This window comes from Dendropsophus ebraccatus, chromosome 6 (assembly GCF_027789765.1).
Source record: "Dendropsophus ebraccatus isolate aDenEbr1 chromosome 6, aDenEbr1.pat, whole genome shotgun sequence".
Taxonomy (NCBI): domain Eukaryota; kingdom Metazoa; phylum Chordata; class Amphibia; order Anura; family Hylidae; genus Dendropsophus; species Dendropsophus ebraccatus.
Window position 1 is genome coordinate 132,846,242 of NC_091459.1, and position 18,162 is coordinate 132,864,403.

An 18,162-nucleotide genomic window follows, 5' to 3' on the forward strand; every position below is an offset into this window, starting at 1 on the left:
AGTGGGGGTCCTGGCAGTTGGACCCCCACCCATTAATTAACTTGTTATCCCTTATCCCGGGGAAGGCTTTGGAAAATGGAAATATCCCTTCAATAGGTATCAAATATAATAAAAAGTGAATTCTGAGTTAGTAAGAGGTTTTAGAGGTCTAGAATGTACGACCCTTACTAAAATCAAATATTACGGGCAAAATGGCGTTCTTCTGGGGTGTCCATGCAGTTGTGCACTTATCAATAGAAGGTGCCAAACTAGAAGTTCTACACTGCTGCAAGCCAAGAGTTCCATTCTGGTAGGTCTACCAATGCTGCATGCCGGTAGTCCCCACTGAATCTGAGTCAAGGTATACAGTGGGTGGACGAGACCACGGTGCATTAAAGGGGATGTTTGGTGTCCAGGGATACCCGCAGTACAGAACTGTCCCAGACTCCCACCTCATAAAGACAAGAGGCTGGCATTAAAAAAGCAAAGGCCAAAAGGCTTAGAGGTGACAGGATCTGGTATCTAGGAAGGGGAGACCTGCAGGTCACCGACCCAGGATCCACCGATAAAAACACCTATCCCAAAGGACCCCATAGCAGAATCCCCGGAAACCTCTGTGTCTGCATAGAAAAGGAAAAGGGAGGGATAGTTTAAACTCTATGGGGGAGATTTATCAAACGTGGTGTAAAGTGAAACTGGCTCAGTTGCCCCTAGCAACCAATCAGATTTCACCTTTCATTTTCCAAAGAGTCTGTGAGGAATGAAAGGTGGAATCTGATTGGTTGCTAGGGGCAACTGGGCCAGTTTCACTTTACACCATGTTTGATAAATCTCCCCCTATGTTCTTGTTCCTATAAAGGGTCAAAGGGCAGTCTCTCCTGTGATGCAGTCATGGTGGCAAAATGTAAAACCCCCTTTAAATAATATGGCCCCAACAATATTTTAAAGCAAAACTCAATATAATGAGACAGAAAGCAATATTTGAGTAGACACAGGTATACTTACAATGTGTTCAGGTTCTTTAGATTTCTAAGTGCACCCGGTTGAATATCCTTTATTCTATTGAACCGCAAATCCCTGCATAATGAAAAAAAAAAAAAAAGTAAAATAAAAATAAATAAACGATAGATGATAAAACAGATTCCAAAGGGCCTCCCTCGTCATGAGGATGAAATCCAACATCTTGACCCCGCTCCCTTCTCATATGAAATTCTCTGAAGCCAACTACATGAAGTTTATTTTTATTTCACCCAGACCAGACAAGAGCGCTCCTTTTTAAAAGTTATACGTCTGCATTTCATTATAGTATCACATAAGGATTCACACATATGTGGTATAGGGTGAAAATATATTCCCATGAAAGCTGGACTCCAGGTGGTGGTAAAGACCAACAGGAAGCTGTAATGATGGGAAAAAGCCTGGGAGGCCAAATAATCAGTTTTATCTTGGAAGGAATTTTGAGCACAATAGCCTTGACATTACCATAGAGAGCTCAGGCAGAAGATTTCTTTTCTTCCTAGACAAAAATGGCTGTTTTTACACAAGAACATAGAAGCACTCCAGTTTTTTTTCCCTTTTAGTTCAAACTCAACACAACTATTGCTACAGTGGCATCTGTTTCATTCCAGCTCTGCTGCATACGTACATTTCAGAACCGTAGATGGTTAATATGATCAGAGGACAAGTAAATTTTAATTGGAAAACCCCTTTAAGTGATTACTGATCATATTATATTACCCAGCTACAGTTCTGAAATTATGTATGCAGCAGAGCTGGAATGAAACAGATGCCACTGTAGGAATAGTTGTGTTGAGTTTCAACAAAAAGAAAAAAAACGGAGTGCTTTTATGTTCTTCTTCTAACAAACTCTTACAGGATAGTTCATAGGGGGTCAAATAAGTTTTAATCGGAGAACCCTTTAACATTCAGGATTCTTAGGCCTTTGCAAGAGAGGCTTAGGCCATAATAGGGATTTGGCTTATTGGGAAATTCCCAAACCAGCAGCAGAATAGAGGAACCATTTACATCATTCTGTATTGTATCTAGGCACCAGTAGACAGGCTCACCGACACTCTGCCCACTGGTAAAAAGTAACCATAGTTGAATTAGGAAATTGTTGTTTATGTAATTCATTTCTAAGTTCCACCAATCCAGACTTCTTACAATAGCTGAAAATATGAGACCTGGTGCCAAACTGAATTTGCAACAAACTATCAAGTAAAATATATATATTTTTTTTAAATACTTGTTGTCCTTAAAGGGGTTATCCAGTGCTACAAAAACATGGCCACTTTTGCACCACTCTTGTCTCTAGTTCTGGTGCGATTTGCAATTAAGTTCCATTTACTTCAATGGAACAGAGTTCCAAACCTCACCCAATCTGGAGACAAGACAGGGGGAAAAGTGGCCATGTTTTTTCGCGCTGGATAACCCCTTTAAGTTCCCTTTACTTTAATGGAACGGAGTTTCAAACTCCACCCAATATGGAGACAAGAGTGGTCCACAAGTGGCCATGTTTTTGAAGCACTGGATAACCCCTTTAAAAGGAGAGCTATCAACAGGTTAGACAAATCTAACCTTCTAATAGCCCTGGACACTGAGGAGGAAGGTATGTGTTTTACCTTCATTTCCTGCACCATTCCTGCACTCTTAGTCGGAGTAATCTTCGGCCGGGAGCCCTGCCCCCCACAGGTCATCTGGCCTGCCCGCTCCACTGATTAAAGGGGTCGAATGCTGTATAAGGCCCTGTTACCACTGAGCAAAACTAGCGGAATTGTCCGCCGCGGAATGCCGTTAGCCTCCCGCTCATGAACATGTTCATTCTTCAGCGCGGGGAGAGCAGGAGCGCGCGCCTCCCATAGACTCCCATTATGAGCGGGAGGCTAACGGCATTCCGCGGCAGACAATTCCGCTAGTTTTGCTCAGTGGGAACGGGGCCTAAAACCTAAACCACCACCAGGAGTGCTTCTTTGGAGTAGTGTAAATACAAAAACATTTACAACATAACTCATTGTACACAGGCCATCTATCAACATGGGTTTACGGCAGATGCATCAGATCGCATGTGGATAAAAATAACCGGCAATAAATGCTCTGAAGGCTCCACATTACTGCGATGCCAGGAGTCTACAGAATGTGTAGTCACCACTGTGATAGAGGGTGAAGAATGTAAGATTTAAAATCCAACATGCTTTACCCTAATCTCCCCCAACATCATCTGTTTGGGGGGGCATTGGGTAGCCTACATACACATTATGCCCCTATTACACAGAGCGATTGTTGTTTAAAGATTCGCTGTAACGATTGAACGCTAGTGATAACTAGATAACTGTTTACCCGTTATTACAAAGATCAATTGCTGTGCTGAAAGATCGTTTTTGCGGTTCTTACATAGGGTCCTATTCCACCGGACGATTATCGTTCAGATTATCGTTAAATCGTTCGGATTAAATTCAGTTAACGATTAACAACCGAACGAGAAATCGTTGATTGCTTTATAAGACCTGGACCTATTTTTATCGTTGCTCGTTCGCAAACCGTTCGCATTGAATAAGACGTCGTTCGGTCGTTCGCAGTAGATACGAACGCAATAGCGAAGAAATGGCGAAGAAAAAACGATCGCAAATATGATCATAAGTAACGATTATCGTTCCATGGAAATGAGTGAACGTTTTCAGGTCTTTCGCAATAGCGGTCGTTTGAGATCGTTAATTGTTAACGATTATGCGAACGATAATCGTCCGGTGGAATAGGGCCCATAGTTGCTTTAATCGTCTGTTCATCATATATTTTTTTTTTTTTTCACGAACGTCCGAAAGATTTCTTATTATACAAATAGATTAGCCTTATAGCCACATCAGTCTTATTGAAAGACAGGAACTGTCTAGAGAACAAGAGGCTTTTTATGGGAATCCCCATAGAAAATGTCTCCTGCTCTGGACAGTTCCTGTCTCGGCCAGAGATGTCAGCAGAGAGTACTGTGTCAGACTGAAAAGAAAACAACATTTCCGGTAGGACATACAGCAGATGATAAGTATGGGAAGACTTGAGATTTTCTAATAGAAGTAAATTGCATACCTATATAACTTTCTGACAATAGTTAATTTGAAAGATTCTCTCCCCCCCCCCCCAGATAATCCCATTAAGGGTGTTAAAGGGAATGTGTCATCAAAAAACAGTTGATTTAAATAAAATTTTCAGGGATTTTTTTTTATTATTATTATTATTATTATTATTATTATCTATTTTAGTATATTATACCAATCACAAAAACATGAAGTTTTAAATCACCCACTTTCCAGTAGTTTTCACCTAATCATTACAGACAAGAGTACAGCTAAAAGTCGGTGACATAAGACACAGACCATCACCGTCCCTCTCTATGCACAGGCCACAGAGCATGCCCAAAAACGTATCCCTTTCGGGAGGTGTGTGAAACCCTTTATTCAGAGGTCAGAGCTGACTTCAGAGGAGAAAGCCCGGTTATGTAGCTGTAAATTAACGCTTTGTTGTCTTGTTTTGGTTCCTCATCTCCCTCCACCCCTCCCCTCTCCATAGGAGAACAATGAAGACAGGGGGGGGGAGAGCTTCAAACTGCTTTCTCATGATAAAAATGCATTTTTCGGCTAATAAACCCAATTACAAAGTTTCTTAAAATCGCCTGTACTATTGATTTCTGCAATTAAAATAAACGACAGGTACACTTTAAAGCTTTCACCCTGCATCATACACAGAGGATTATACTGAAGAGTTACAATTCGCTCCAGTCTTTTGTAGTGATGGATCAAACAATTGAATCTCTCTTCTCAACCTATAAACATAAAAGAAATCCCCTTCCTCCAAACACCTGCGAGAACACCTGCATGTGTGTGACCGACAGTCACTGAAAAGCTGCCAGCTGCGGCCGATCATTCACACCCCTATGCCGAAACTATACGGGAAACTCGAGCAGTCTTCCACCTCCAGAAGGTTACTCAGCAGACTCCTGTTCTGCAGCTCTGGGCTCCATAATTTAGACTTTTAACTCCTCTACATAGCCATAGTGGGGGGAGGGGGGCTCTTAAAATGACTCTGCAGATGCAAGCCACATAACCCTGTAAGAGGAGCCAGGGGAAAGATTCGTTATAGTAAAAAAAATAAAAATAGAAAGAAAAAACGTAGCAGAGCTTCTCAGCATGTTTCTGGAAGCATGTTAATCCCTCTGTTTCTCCGAGGCTTCCAGGACATTGGAGACTTCATAATTATACAGTGGAGGAGGAGGACGACATCAAAACCTTGCAGTTTCTGCACCAGTCACTTTGGGACACCCATAAGAGGAGAGATAGATGGCACAAAGCACGAGTGAAGAACAAAAATAAGTCTTTTCCGGGAATCAGAATTTCAAAAATCTTACTTGACAACTAAATAAACAAAAAAAGGTAACTCCTTTCCAAAACACAATTTTAAAGGGGATATTCTAGCCAAAGCATTTTTTCATGATTAACCCCTTAAAAGGGAGTTTTAAGGCCAAAACAGAATGATCAACTGATCGGCAGTGTGTCGACATTCTTATATGCTTGACGATGTCGTAGCTCGTACTACAGAGTGAACGGAGCTCAAAACATTTGTCTCCATACATCGTGTAGCTGTGGTGAGCTGTAGCTGCAACTCAGGTCCTGTTCAAGTGAATAGGAGCTGAGCTGCAGTTACAGGTTGGCGCCACTACACTGAATAGAGACAAACTGCTTCCTGTCCCATACCCACCAAACAACTGATCAGTATGAGTGCAGATCAGTGACTGATGAGCTACACTACACTCATCCATTTTGTCCAGAAAATCTCTTTAAATATTTGGCTTATTTCAACCCTTCAATAGGTTAGTGGCTTCAGCATGCTTATGGGCGATTCCCCCAACATCACCCCATCATCTGTCTCAAGAGGCCTAGCTGGATCTTGTCTGAGCTCCATTGCCACCCCCTGAGTTATATCACCATCTCTGGGCAGCCCCTACATCACCATCTCTTGTCATATACACAGATGCAGATATATCTTTAATGGGACCGAAAGGAAAGAGTGAGGTGTGTTTACAGCATGCTGCATTGGGATGAATGATGCCACAGGCAGAAGAGCAGACAGGCAATGGATACAGTTGGTTCTGCAACCTGTGTGACCATCTTTTTTTTTTTTTTTTTTTTTTTACAGCAGCAGAGGAGCTGGCAGGACTGCTGTGGGGGGAGAATTGGCAAGGAAGAGGAGGGTTGAAGAGAAGCAATGCCTTGTGGGGATTGTAGTCAACTACTCAACCAGGAAATACAGAACAAAGACCCTCAAAGTAAACAGATTTTTGTTTCTTTCCGAACTGGGGCAGACAGGCAAGCAATGCTATATGCTTCTGCAACATTCAAGGTTGAAGTCAGAAAACCCCTTTAAGTAACAATTATTTCTCAGGTTTTTTTTGCTGCATAAGGGTACAAACCCACTTGCCGGATCTGCAGTGAGTTCCTTGCTGTGTTTTTGCAGCGAGACTCACTGCGGATCCTGGCCCTATACTTTCAATGACAGACAAACACGCAGCAGGGATGAGTTTGTCTGTAACTCGCCCCCTTAACCTCCAGCCGCCAGATCTCATACTTTACCTGATCAAGTGAAGTATATGCTCCAGCCAGCCGCCCGCCCGCAGCCCCAATCGCTCACCTGCGGCTGCAGGTGAGTGATCGGGGCTGCGCTGGGGGGGGCTGGCGATCGGGCGGCCGGGGCTGCAGGTGAGCGGCTGGCTGGAGCATATACTTCACCTGATCAGGTAAAGTATCAGCTCCGGCGGCCGGGGGGTTAAGGGGGCAGGTTACAGACAAACTCGCAGCAGGGATGTATAGGGCCGGGATCCGCAGTGAGTCTCGCTGCAAAAACGCAGCAAGGAACTCACTGCGGATTCGGCAAGTGGGTTTGTACCCTGCCAGGGTGAAGCCTCTTATACTTATCCCCCTCTCGAAGTCCCGGACCCAGTCCCGCCTGGAGCGGTAATCCTCTATGGGCGTTGGACTCCTCTCTGGTGAGCGTGCACACGGCTTCCAACGGGGATATCTCACCGGCGGAACGGGGTCCGGGACCGGGACTTCGAGAGGGGCATATGTATAAGGGGCTCCACCGGGAATTCGGGTGGTCTCCTTTAAGAGAGATCAGTTATAATGTAATTTTTCCATCAACATGACTGCATGAGGGCTGTTTTTTGCCAGATAGGTTCTACTAAACAACTGTGGCATTTTAAGGGTAATAATAATTCATTTTTATTAATTCTTTTTGAGAAGATAGAAAAAAACACCACTTTTTGATAAGAGTCTTTAATTTTACTCTATACTGTAGTATGATGAGCTAGTAAGTCCGTAGTCCTAGCCAAAACCTTTAGTGGAATGGACACAGAGGAAAACTATAATGGACTGATTTGTTCTCACTTTGGACCCAAGCCTGGTTTTGGCTAAAAATACTACATGGAAACCCGACAGAGCTGTCATATAGATAGCAGGAGGAAGTCCTTCTAGAACAAACCATGTATCTACTATACTTCAATCTTCACGTCTTTGAACAACTCACCCGGATCAAAGGCCTGGGGGATGACGGAGATATGTGAAGAGACTGGGTTTGGATAAACAGACATTTTTCTTACAAGGGCTAAAGTTTCCTTCTTAGATAATTTATGATACATGTGATCAATGACAAAGTATGACATGGCCTGTACTACCCTGAATATAGAGACTAAACTGTTCAGGTTTATTCCCACGTTCTGTGAAACACGGAAGCTACAGAAGGAGAAGCCTTGTAGTGGACTAATTTCCCACCCGGCATTACGTATCAATATGATGCCGGGAGCAGGAAAATAGTTTGAATCCTCGTGGCACTGGACAAAAATAAATAATCCTGATGATACTAAAATACATTTTGAACACATATGTGGAAAAAGAAACCTAAGGGGTCATTCACACGTTCTACACATGGTCCATATATATATGGACCATCTGCTATAGAACGGACTTTGGAACGCCTGACATCATCATTCATGATGGTGCCGGGAACCCAGAAACAGTTTTAGGGTGCGTTCACACCTACAGGATCCTACAGATTTGATGGTGCAGATTTGATGCTGTATTTAGTTATTTATATGAAATCAGCTGCGGATCCTGTAGATGTGAACACACCCTAAATTCCAGACCATAGCACATTGTCTGTGCACAGACCATAATTGCAGAACATGAGAACGCCTCCTAGGAATACGTTCACACATGCATATTTGCTGTAGATTCAAGTCATTAGGGAAGTCAAAAATCTGAATAAAATCTGCAACAAAGCAAAAAGGGTTTTTCAGAACAAAATTTATATATATATAAAAAAAAAAAAAACATACTCACCAGTCCAGTCCCTAGTGCTTTTGTTCTTTCTGCTTCCTATAATGTTCCATTTGTATAGGGCCCTCTTGCTCACTGCCTGTGGCAGGTTACAGGGGTGGGCAGTGATTGGCTGAGCAAGCAGTTCCCGTACAAACAGGGAATAATAGGAATGGAAGCAATCAGATCAGCAAGGCATGGGATGTGAAAGGTAAGTATGTTTTTGTTTTTTTTGTTTTTTACTTTCTATTTGGTGCACAGAAAAAAAGAAGTCCCTGAAAAACCCCTTAAAAGAGGTTATATAAGATTAGAACACATCTACTTTTTTGCAAAAACAGCAACAACTCTGTCCCATAAAATGAAAACAAAGAAAATATTATTATTAACAGCACCCAAAATACATTGGGACCTTTACAGATTTTGCATTGGGATTGTGAAATTAGAAGTTGCCCCACTGGTTTCCATTGTTACCCATCAGGAGTCTGCCATGGTAGCTAGGGGGACCTATAACAATCGCTCCCAGCCATGCCATAAACCAACGGTCTTATAAAAAAAACTCACAGCAGCCATTATTCATACAACTTATGTATTTCACAAGTCATGGACAGCTGAATCCCAGGGGAAGAGAAGCCAAAGTGAACGGAAAGAAAACCCGGAGCTTGCACTATGTTGCTGGGCAACTCGGGTGGGGGGGGGGGGGGGAGTTCTATACATCAAATACATCAACTGCATATGTTACAGTTTTATTTTACACCAAGACCAAAGCAAACATCTTGTGAGCCGCCATCATTAGAGAGTTACACGAAAGCCCTTCATTATAGATATTTCGCTTTGAAAGCCCCGATCATTAGAATGGTTTATTACTCAGTGCTGAAAATATGCCAGTGCCCGGCCTCGTATCCGCCTCTCTCCAGCTATTATCACTGTTTAGTCTAAATGTTGTAACCCGTCCTAAGAATTGATTACTTTTCAGCACTCGACAATTCCACAGATTCTTTCCCGTGCGCTGTTATTTCATATGGGGGGTAGCTTTCATACTCCGCAGGCGTGGTGGGGAGATGGGTAAGGTGAGTACTCCCTTTTTAGAAAATATTTATCACACCAGGATACATTTAAAAACTGTTTGCAATTGTGTCCTTGGGCCCTAAACACAAGCAGGATTTCACAGTACCAGAAATATTGACTACAAAAGGCATTGTTTCTATTTTTGATCAGGTCAGACATGAGTCACAACTTTAGTTTTTTGTTTTTTAGAAACTGCATAGTAACTGCATAAACCTAGAAAAACAGAAGCAGTTTGTAGATACAGGATAGAGCTTCAGATCTCCATAATGCAGTAGTGTAGTACAACAGGCTAGAATATAGAAGCAGGGCTGCTGTCAGAGGTCTGAGTGGTTCAGCATAGACCAGGAAGTGACAATCACAGAGCTGTGCAGGAGGGCAATGACTGATACTTTTTTTTACAGCAGTGTGAATGGCGAGTGTAAGTGCAGGCACATTATAGCAGCAGTGTGTATAGCTGAGTGTAAGTGCAGGCAGATTATAGCAGCAGTGTGTATAGCTGAGTGTAAGTGCAGGCAGATTATAGCAGCAGTGTGTATAGCTGAGTGTAAGTGCAGGCACATTATAGGAGCAGTGTGTATAGCTGCGTGTAAGTGCAGGCACATTATAGGAGAAGTGTGTATAGCTGAGTGTAAGTGCAGGCACATTATTGCAGGAATGGAGAATGGAGTATGAAGGAATGAGCAGGGCATATGTGGGCACATACATGCAGCACTGTCTGGGGAGAGAGGGGATACATCTATGAAGAGATTGCCTCTAAAAGTCCTGTCCCTGAAGCAAGCCCCAGCCTGAAGTGGATCTGCTAAGATGTGGAAGGTGAGGGAGACTTCCATTGCTGTAGACCCAGCTATGCAGACCATGCCCCTCCCCCACTCCACCTCCCACCCAGTACAGGGAGCTCCTAAACCAAAGCAATGCTCCTAATCAAAGTTACAATTTTGAAAAACTGTCAGCTCTTCTTGCAAAACGCTCTCAATCCAAGTTACTCTTAAACCAAGGTACCGCTGTAGTAAGCCAGCCCAACCCTGTATAGACAGTATAAGTTGTGCCTAGATGACCGCTATTTAACACCATATTACCAGCATAATCCTTCAGTGAGTCACACAGAACCTATAATAATGCTATAAAGTTACAGGAACTCCTGTCATAATATACTGTAAGAAAACTAAACTCCGGCACTCGATATTTCACACCAATGAGTGTGATGGTAAAAGCACGAGAAGAATGTCTACTTCCACATGAATCACCGGTGACCCTTATACTGTAACAGACACTTAAACACAAGTGGCGTCCCATTATACATTACAATACGGACTATTCAAGGGAGGGGAAGGCAATCCTGATAAATGCTTAGAGAGGCTTTGTATAATGCATGACCTGCTGAGCCCAATTTCCACAGAAATCACCAACTTTGCATTGCCCTAAAAAGGGACAATTCATGCACAAAAGAAAAAAAAAAAACACACACAACATTAAACAACAGCTATTAAGATATCCCTTACAGAATCGGCAATAGTAGAGTAAACACTAGGGTTAGGAACGCACGTCTGTTATTTTAAGCATGTAGTGCTATATCGGTGCAACGTTCCTTTCATTCTGGCAAGTCTCAGAGGACAAACCTGAACCCAAATCACAGTCATAATGATATGACATGAATTTATAAGATGGAAATATAACTGTTGAGGTATAGGCATGTACATTTTTTGCAAACTTGCCAGGAGCAAGTGGGTAAAAAAAAAAAAAAAAAAAAAAGTGCACTTACCTCCCCGACTCCAGCACTGATGCCCGCAGTCTGCAGCTCCAATCCCTGGCCACCTCCTGGTGTAGAAACGGCACCGGGGACGTGAGGCATCAGGGAAGCTCAACCAATCCGTGGCAGAGGTGGGACATCAGTACAGTTATTGTCTGGCTGAATGGGCCTTGAACGTTACGTCCCAAGTTCCATCTGTACACCAGGAAATGGCTAGGGACTGGAGCGGTAGACTTCGGGCACCAGTGCTGGAGCCGGGGAGGTAAGTGCATGTTTTTTTGTTTCCCCCACACACATACCCTTCCTGGAAGTATGAAAAAAAAATAAGTCCATGCCAGGACAATGGAAGGACACAAAAGTATCTCCTGGAAATCCACATGAATACATGAAGAACAACACACAAAATCCTTGCAGATGTTGGATATGAACCCAGGCCCCCAATGCTGGAAGGCAAATGCTCCAGCCCTGATCCATGTTCGCTTACTGAGTCCACAGTTTTGGCTAAACCAGAGTATTAGATGATGTACGTGGCTAGATTCAATACCCGGGCCACACGGTACAGGGAACCATGGTGTGCACCCATCCAAATAAATTGGTCTCACCTGGCTGTGCAGGGTCAGCAGTAGTCAGGGTAGGAAAAACTGTAGTGAGATACACTGGTACTGCTTTCAATCTCAGGATCTGTGTGTGTAACCAGGGGTCTAAATCTAACTTATCTAAGTAACGGTGCATCCTAGGTATATCCCATAAGTTTATAAAATAGGAAAGGCTAACTTATATTATCTTAAATAATATCTTCAAAGTATATATAAAAAGACAAAAAAAAAGGGGGGGGGGGGGGGTGCGGACTCCCTAGCATACTTCACAAAACAAGGAAAGCATCCTAAAATGACCCAGTTCTCCACTTCAAGGGATTCTATAGTCAACTCCCTGTTTAGGAAATCTTCTAAAACACTTAGAAACATGGTTCCAAGCTGTGGTTTAGGATATTATATGTCAAGTGTTTACAAGACGACAACATGGTAACTATAACCATCTAACATTTGCTTTCAATTTCTAAGCTACATTAGAACGATAGATTTGGATGAAGCTATACGTTACAGATGCTATAGGATCGCGATGGCTGTTTTGGATTTTCTTCAATCTACAATTTATTTAGTTAAAAGGGGTTTTCTGGAAATTCACCAAAAAAAAAAAAAAAACAAAACACACACCACTGCCACTGCAAAATATTCAATATTCAACTGGTCTCTGTGGTCTGGTCTGTGAGGAATACAAGTACAGGGAAGTCATGGAGTGACTTCCGACAGACAGTGTAGATCAAGGGGAAGGGTGAGTATACTTTTTTGTCCTTTCATTCCTGCCCAGAAACCCCTATAATTGTTTTTTTTTTATCCATTTTTCTAACACAGATACAATAAACTGCACTTTACACCAAACTAGGTGTCCCCATATATTACATAAACTGCTATCCATCCACATATAAAAAGGCAAAAGGTGGTCCCAGGACAAATACAGTTCCATTCTGCCAACATTTCAGTGTGGTATCCTGAGGGGGTAGACCCCACCAAGCACATATTTCCTAAGACACGTCACTTCTTTGAACGGAGAGCCGCGGCTGAGGAGGAGCGTGCGCTCTCCGATAGATGGGCTATGGGACACAGAGACAGGAAAGTTCTTCCACAGAATTCCACCTGTTTTACTCAGTGTGAACATACCCTTAGGTACAGTACGTAGTAGTAGTTACTCTGAGTAATCGTCACTCCGGTGCACTGTTAGGAGCACTGCTGCATCATCTGGTCTGCCCGCTCCATTGATTATGATTAGACGGAGCGGGTCGATGACGCGGCAATGCTCCTAAAAGTGCCCCGGAGCGAAGATTACTCTGACAAACAGCACAGGACCGACACAGAGGAGGAAGTTACACATATCTTACTCTTCAGCGTCCTGGGCCAGTAGGAAAATATAGACGGCTGGAAGGAGGGAAAGAACTGTGACCCCCAACCACCAGCTATTGGCATGGTAAAAGACATAAAAGCATTGTTTTAATATAAACCAAATAAGAATAAAAAAAAAAAAATAGCATAGTCAAAAAAAAAAAAAAAAAATCCCGGGCAACTTTTAACAGCATATTTGAACATTTTACAAATATGCATAAGAAACTAAGATCTTTCCAGTGTTCTCACACAGTCTTGGATGTCTTCTATGGTTGCTTACAGTATATAGCAATGTATCCATAAAATGTGTTAATCTAATTCCCATCAACTACCGCACACACACACAAAATAATATTTGAAGCTCAACAAAAAATTGCATCAATGCTGCCAAAAATTAAAAAAAAAAAAAAAAAAAAACACACTGCCAAAAGTTGGCAAAAACTCTCACCACTACACTTCTAAATTTCTGAACAAAAGTTCTGCAGATGCCAGCAAGACTGCAGTAACCGTGTCTACTTTATCCCTATTCAAGGTCAGAATAGCAGCAAATGCAAAACACCCAACAGCACAGTGAACACAATGAGAGGGAACAGAGCATGAAATCCACTCAAAGAGACTGGGGATAATCGGCCCGGTGCACTGACACGATGATGTCAATGGCGCGCTAATGCTGTTTGCTCTAATAAGTAACACATTTATGAAGCTGCAGGGTTTGCAGCTCAGACCAGAATGTTACATCTTGATGATTGTGAATAATCTTGAATTGTCAATTTAAATTGATAAGAAAAGCAAAAAAAAAAAAAAAAAAAAAAAAAAGTGTTGCTCGCTCACTGAGCCTATAAGACGGCTAAAACTTTATACTTACCCATGCTCCCTCGGTGTCCTGGTGACTCTCTCTACTCTCTACATGGATAGGTGGCTAAGCCAATCGCTGACTGAGACAGGACAACCCAACGGCCAGTGATTGGCTTGTCACTAGAGATGATCGAACAGGGCCGAGGTTCAGGTTCGTACGAAACCCGAACCATTGGCATTTGACTCCCGCTGCCTTCCCGTTCTGTGGGGAAGGAGGAGACAGCCCGATTACCGCCTGGAAAACAGGGTAGGCAGTATACCTGTTTTCCAGGAAGTACTCGGGCTGTCTCCACCTTCCCCATGGAACAGAAGGCAGCGGGAGTCAAATGCCTATAGTTCGGGTTCGTACAAACCTGAACCTCGGCCCTGTTCGATCATCTTTACAGGTCACTACAGATACGAGTCCAGAAGTGCCAGAGATGGCTGCCAGGAACGTGGGGAATAAGGCTTCAGGACATCAGGGGAGCCTGGATACTGAAGTATGAACTTTATTATTTTCCTTACACTGTAATGAGCCATTGGCTGTGCATGGCTATTACGTGCAAGGATGTGCGGTTGGCAGCCAAAGATCAGCTTCTCGGCTGATTGTTTTCTTTATTACACTGAGTGATAATCATCTGAATCAGCCCGACTTGGTCCCCAGGCTGTAAAGAATACACCACTTCCTGGTACTATAAAGGTCTATTGGGTTACATATCCGCAGCAGAATTTTCATTCCGCTGCGGATATGTAACCCAGCCCCTTTGACCACTGGCCCGGAGCATACATCATCTGCTCCAGGCTCCTGCTTGCTTTGGGGCCTCCCAGCATCTCCCGGCGGTCAGCCAGTCAGTGCGCTGCCCCGTCGCATGTGTGGGAAACCATTAACTGACCATATCCTGAGGAACGATTAACGACCATCTAACAACGTAAAACGATCGTTCATAACAGATTTCGGTGAACGCAATAACCTCAGAATCGGTCGCTACAAAATCGCTAGCTGGAAATTTACATTACAATTTGGGGTCTGAGGAACGTTGAAAACGCATAGGGAAAGTGTAATGCTGGCACTGAGCATTTTCTATGGAAGCATCAGGAGATTAAGAAAGCAGATTTTAAAAAAAGTAAAGTAAAAGGGGGGAGATTTATCAAACATGGTGTAAAGTGAAACGGTCTCAGTTGCCCCTAGCAACCAATCAGATTCCACTTTTCATTCCTCACAGGCTCTTTGGAAAATGAAAGGTGGAATCTGATTGGTTGCTAGGGGCAACTGAGCTAGTTTTACTTTACACCATGTGTTATAAATCTCCTCCAATGTCTTTAGGACAAATGGGCATTTAAAAGGTTGTTGACCAACTGGACAAATCTCTCTCGAAATGAGAAATAAATGACAAGGAATACAGCAATGACTGATCACCATGAGAATGGCAGTTATAACTGCTGGAAATCAGGATTTTCATTTACAGGAAGCATTGAGCCAGTCAGACTTTTTCCTGTAGTGCCCCTGCAGGATAAATGTGGTATTACATGTTTAAAACATTCAGATTTCTCTGCTCTCCCCCCCCCCCCCCTTTGCTTTTGTGTCACTTAAATATTTGTTTCAAACTTAGCAATGTGTTTGGGCCACTGTGAAAGCTTAGTGCTTTAAAAAAAGTCTAGGCTAAAAGAAATTTTTATTTATTTATTTTTGAAAACTTAAAAGAGAGGAGCGAACCTGAGTGCATGGCATTTGATTACCGGTGGCTGAAGTAGTTGCATGCAGCAGGGATGAGCGAATCTACAATACTAGCAAAGTGAAGCATGTCGCTAGGCTCGGCAGTTGGCCTGTCAGTCAAAAGTCTTTGAACTCTGTGCTGCTCCGTGTGCCTGGAGAAGCTGGATCCAATCCTGGGAAACTGGGAGAGGTTTCCCAGGACTAGATCCAGCTTTTCCAGGCACACAGAGCAGAGTGGCGCCGAGTTCAATGGGAACCTGCTGACAAGCCAACGGTGGAGACTAGCAAAGCAATTCCCTTTTCTAGTACTGTAAATTGGCTCATCCCTGGCTGCACATGCTGCACACCCCAATACCCAAGACCGAGCTCGAGGTTAGTTCGTCTGCAAAAACTAGCATTACATTACTAACAAAACTTACTTTTTATGGATCAAATAAATTGCAGCACTTAACTTACGTTACTAACAATTAGTAAGCAACTTATGGTGGGTTTACACAGACAGATTTATCTGACAAATTTTTTAAGACAGAGCCAAGAATGGATTTGATAAGAGGTGAAATCTCAGTCTTTCCTTTATAACCTGTTCTCTGTTTATAGTCTGTTCCTGGCTTTGGCTTCAAATATCTGTCAGATAAATCTCTCTGTGGAAATGCACAATAAGGAAAGTCTTCTGGTTGAATTCACTGGAAACAGACATGAAAAAATTAGTCTTCGAAGGACGTAAAAAACAAAAAACTGTTTTACATCTAGAAAAACCTAGTATGCAACCAGCTCAATAGTGCATATAATATAAGGTTTCCTAATGGGATACCCTCTTTCATCTCCATTACCGATAAAAGGGGTTGGCCACTTTATTGTAAAACAGTTCAATGTAGAGTATTAGTGTAGTCGCTGTATATACTGACAGCACCTACCTGTATACCTCAAAGAGCCAAAATCAGACTCCTCTCCTCCAGGTTGTGCTGCCCTGCTCTGTGGCGAGTCTGTCCATAAGATGGCCAACATGGAGGAGCATGTGACGATGCCCCGCCCCCCTGTGTCCACCACTGAGCCTGTAAATTCCAGTTAAGGACACGGGGGTGGGGCATGGTCACATGCTCCTCCATGTCGGTTATCTTATGGACAGACTCGCCACAGAGCAGGGCAGCACAACCTGGAGTAGGGGAGTCCGATTTTGGCTCTTTGAGGTATACAGTGAGTACAGTTACTAATACTGTACACTGAACAATTTTACTATAAAGTGGCCAACCCCTTTAACAATGTTTTTCCAGAAATAGTGCCATGTCCATTCATCTGTCTGGTATTGCAGCTCATCTGTAGTCACTCAAATGGGAATCAGCCAATTACTAGACATACCCCAAGGGACAAACTAGTTACTAATTTTTATTTATTTATTTATTTTTATTTTTTTTGGGGGGGGGGGGATTGCAAACATTTGTTTTGTAGTTCTTATCGCTCTCTTACAAGAGAGCGGGGGGGGGGGAGTAATCTACGGAAAGGTGAGTGAAGTTCTGGTATGAAACAGATTCGACTGAAACTTTCATCACCAATTTAATTGCGTCAGTCAGATGTGACGGGTAGATTTTGAAGTTCTTGTTGATGTAACCGAGAACGGTGTCATTCCCTTTCCATTACCATCACACAGAACTGTCTCCCTGCAAAGATACGGGCAAATAAAGTCCAGCAGGTCTCCCGTTTTATCATTGTGCAAGACGGCTCCTAACAATGCGCACAAGGAGGCCCTTCAGAAATCCCCGCCGGCTGACAGAAGAACGCCTCGAAGGATTGGAAAATGAAGATTTGTTTATACAGCTGGCTGCGGGACAAGTCGGCTGATGCGGTATCCAATGCTTCCTCCAGCCCGGACCCACGCGTACTATACATTCCACTCTATACAGACTGAGATCATACAAAAACAAGGTACACTGTATAAACACAATCCACTCATCAGATTAAGTCACATGAAGTCACTATAAACATGAGAACACCACTCAGGATTCCAAGAAGTAAAGCCTCACATTGTGGAGAATGTTATTGCAGGTAAAATGAGCCTTTTGGTATGTTATGTACAGCGATAGATTTTGTAATTGTACATTTTTTTATAATGGAACTTTAAGGGGTATTCCGCAGGAAGAAAAAAAAAATATTTTAAATAAACTGGTATCAAAAAGTTTGATACTGATCTGTAAATCCCTACTATTTGAAAATAATTTAAAGTACTTATCAGCTGTTTAGGAGATCATTTAGATTAAAAAAAAAAATTGTCTTCCAGTACTTATTAGCTGCTGTATGTCCTACAGGAAGCGGCATATTCTTTACAGTCTATCACAGTTCTCTCTGCTGCCACTTCTGTTCATGTCAGGAACTGTCCAGAGCAGCAGCAAATCCCCATAGAAAAGCTCTCCTGCTCTGGACAGTTCCTGACACGGACAGAGGTGGCAGCAGAGAGCACTGTGTCAGACTGGAAAGAATACTTCACTTCCTGCAGGAGTTACAGCAGCTGATAAGTACTGGAAGACCGGAGATTCTTTT

At 42.8% G+C, this 18,162-nt stretch overlaps 1 protein-coding gene across 1 annotated transcript in view; it reads right to left on the reverse strand.

Annotated features, from left to right (window-relative positions):
• The window catches only part of PXDN (peroxidasin), a 93,673-nt gene that overhangs the window by 55,156 nt on the left and 20,355 nt on the right, over window positions 1–18,162 (reverse strand). Inside the window, exon 2 of the mRNA XM_069973046.1 lies at window positions 985–1,056. Within this exon, the coding sequence (XP_069829147.1) occupies window positions 985–1,056 (72 nt within the window). The remainder of the gene's footprint in view (window positions 1–984; window positions 1,057–18,162) is intronic.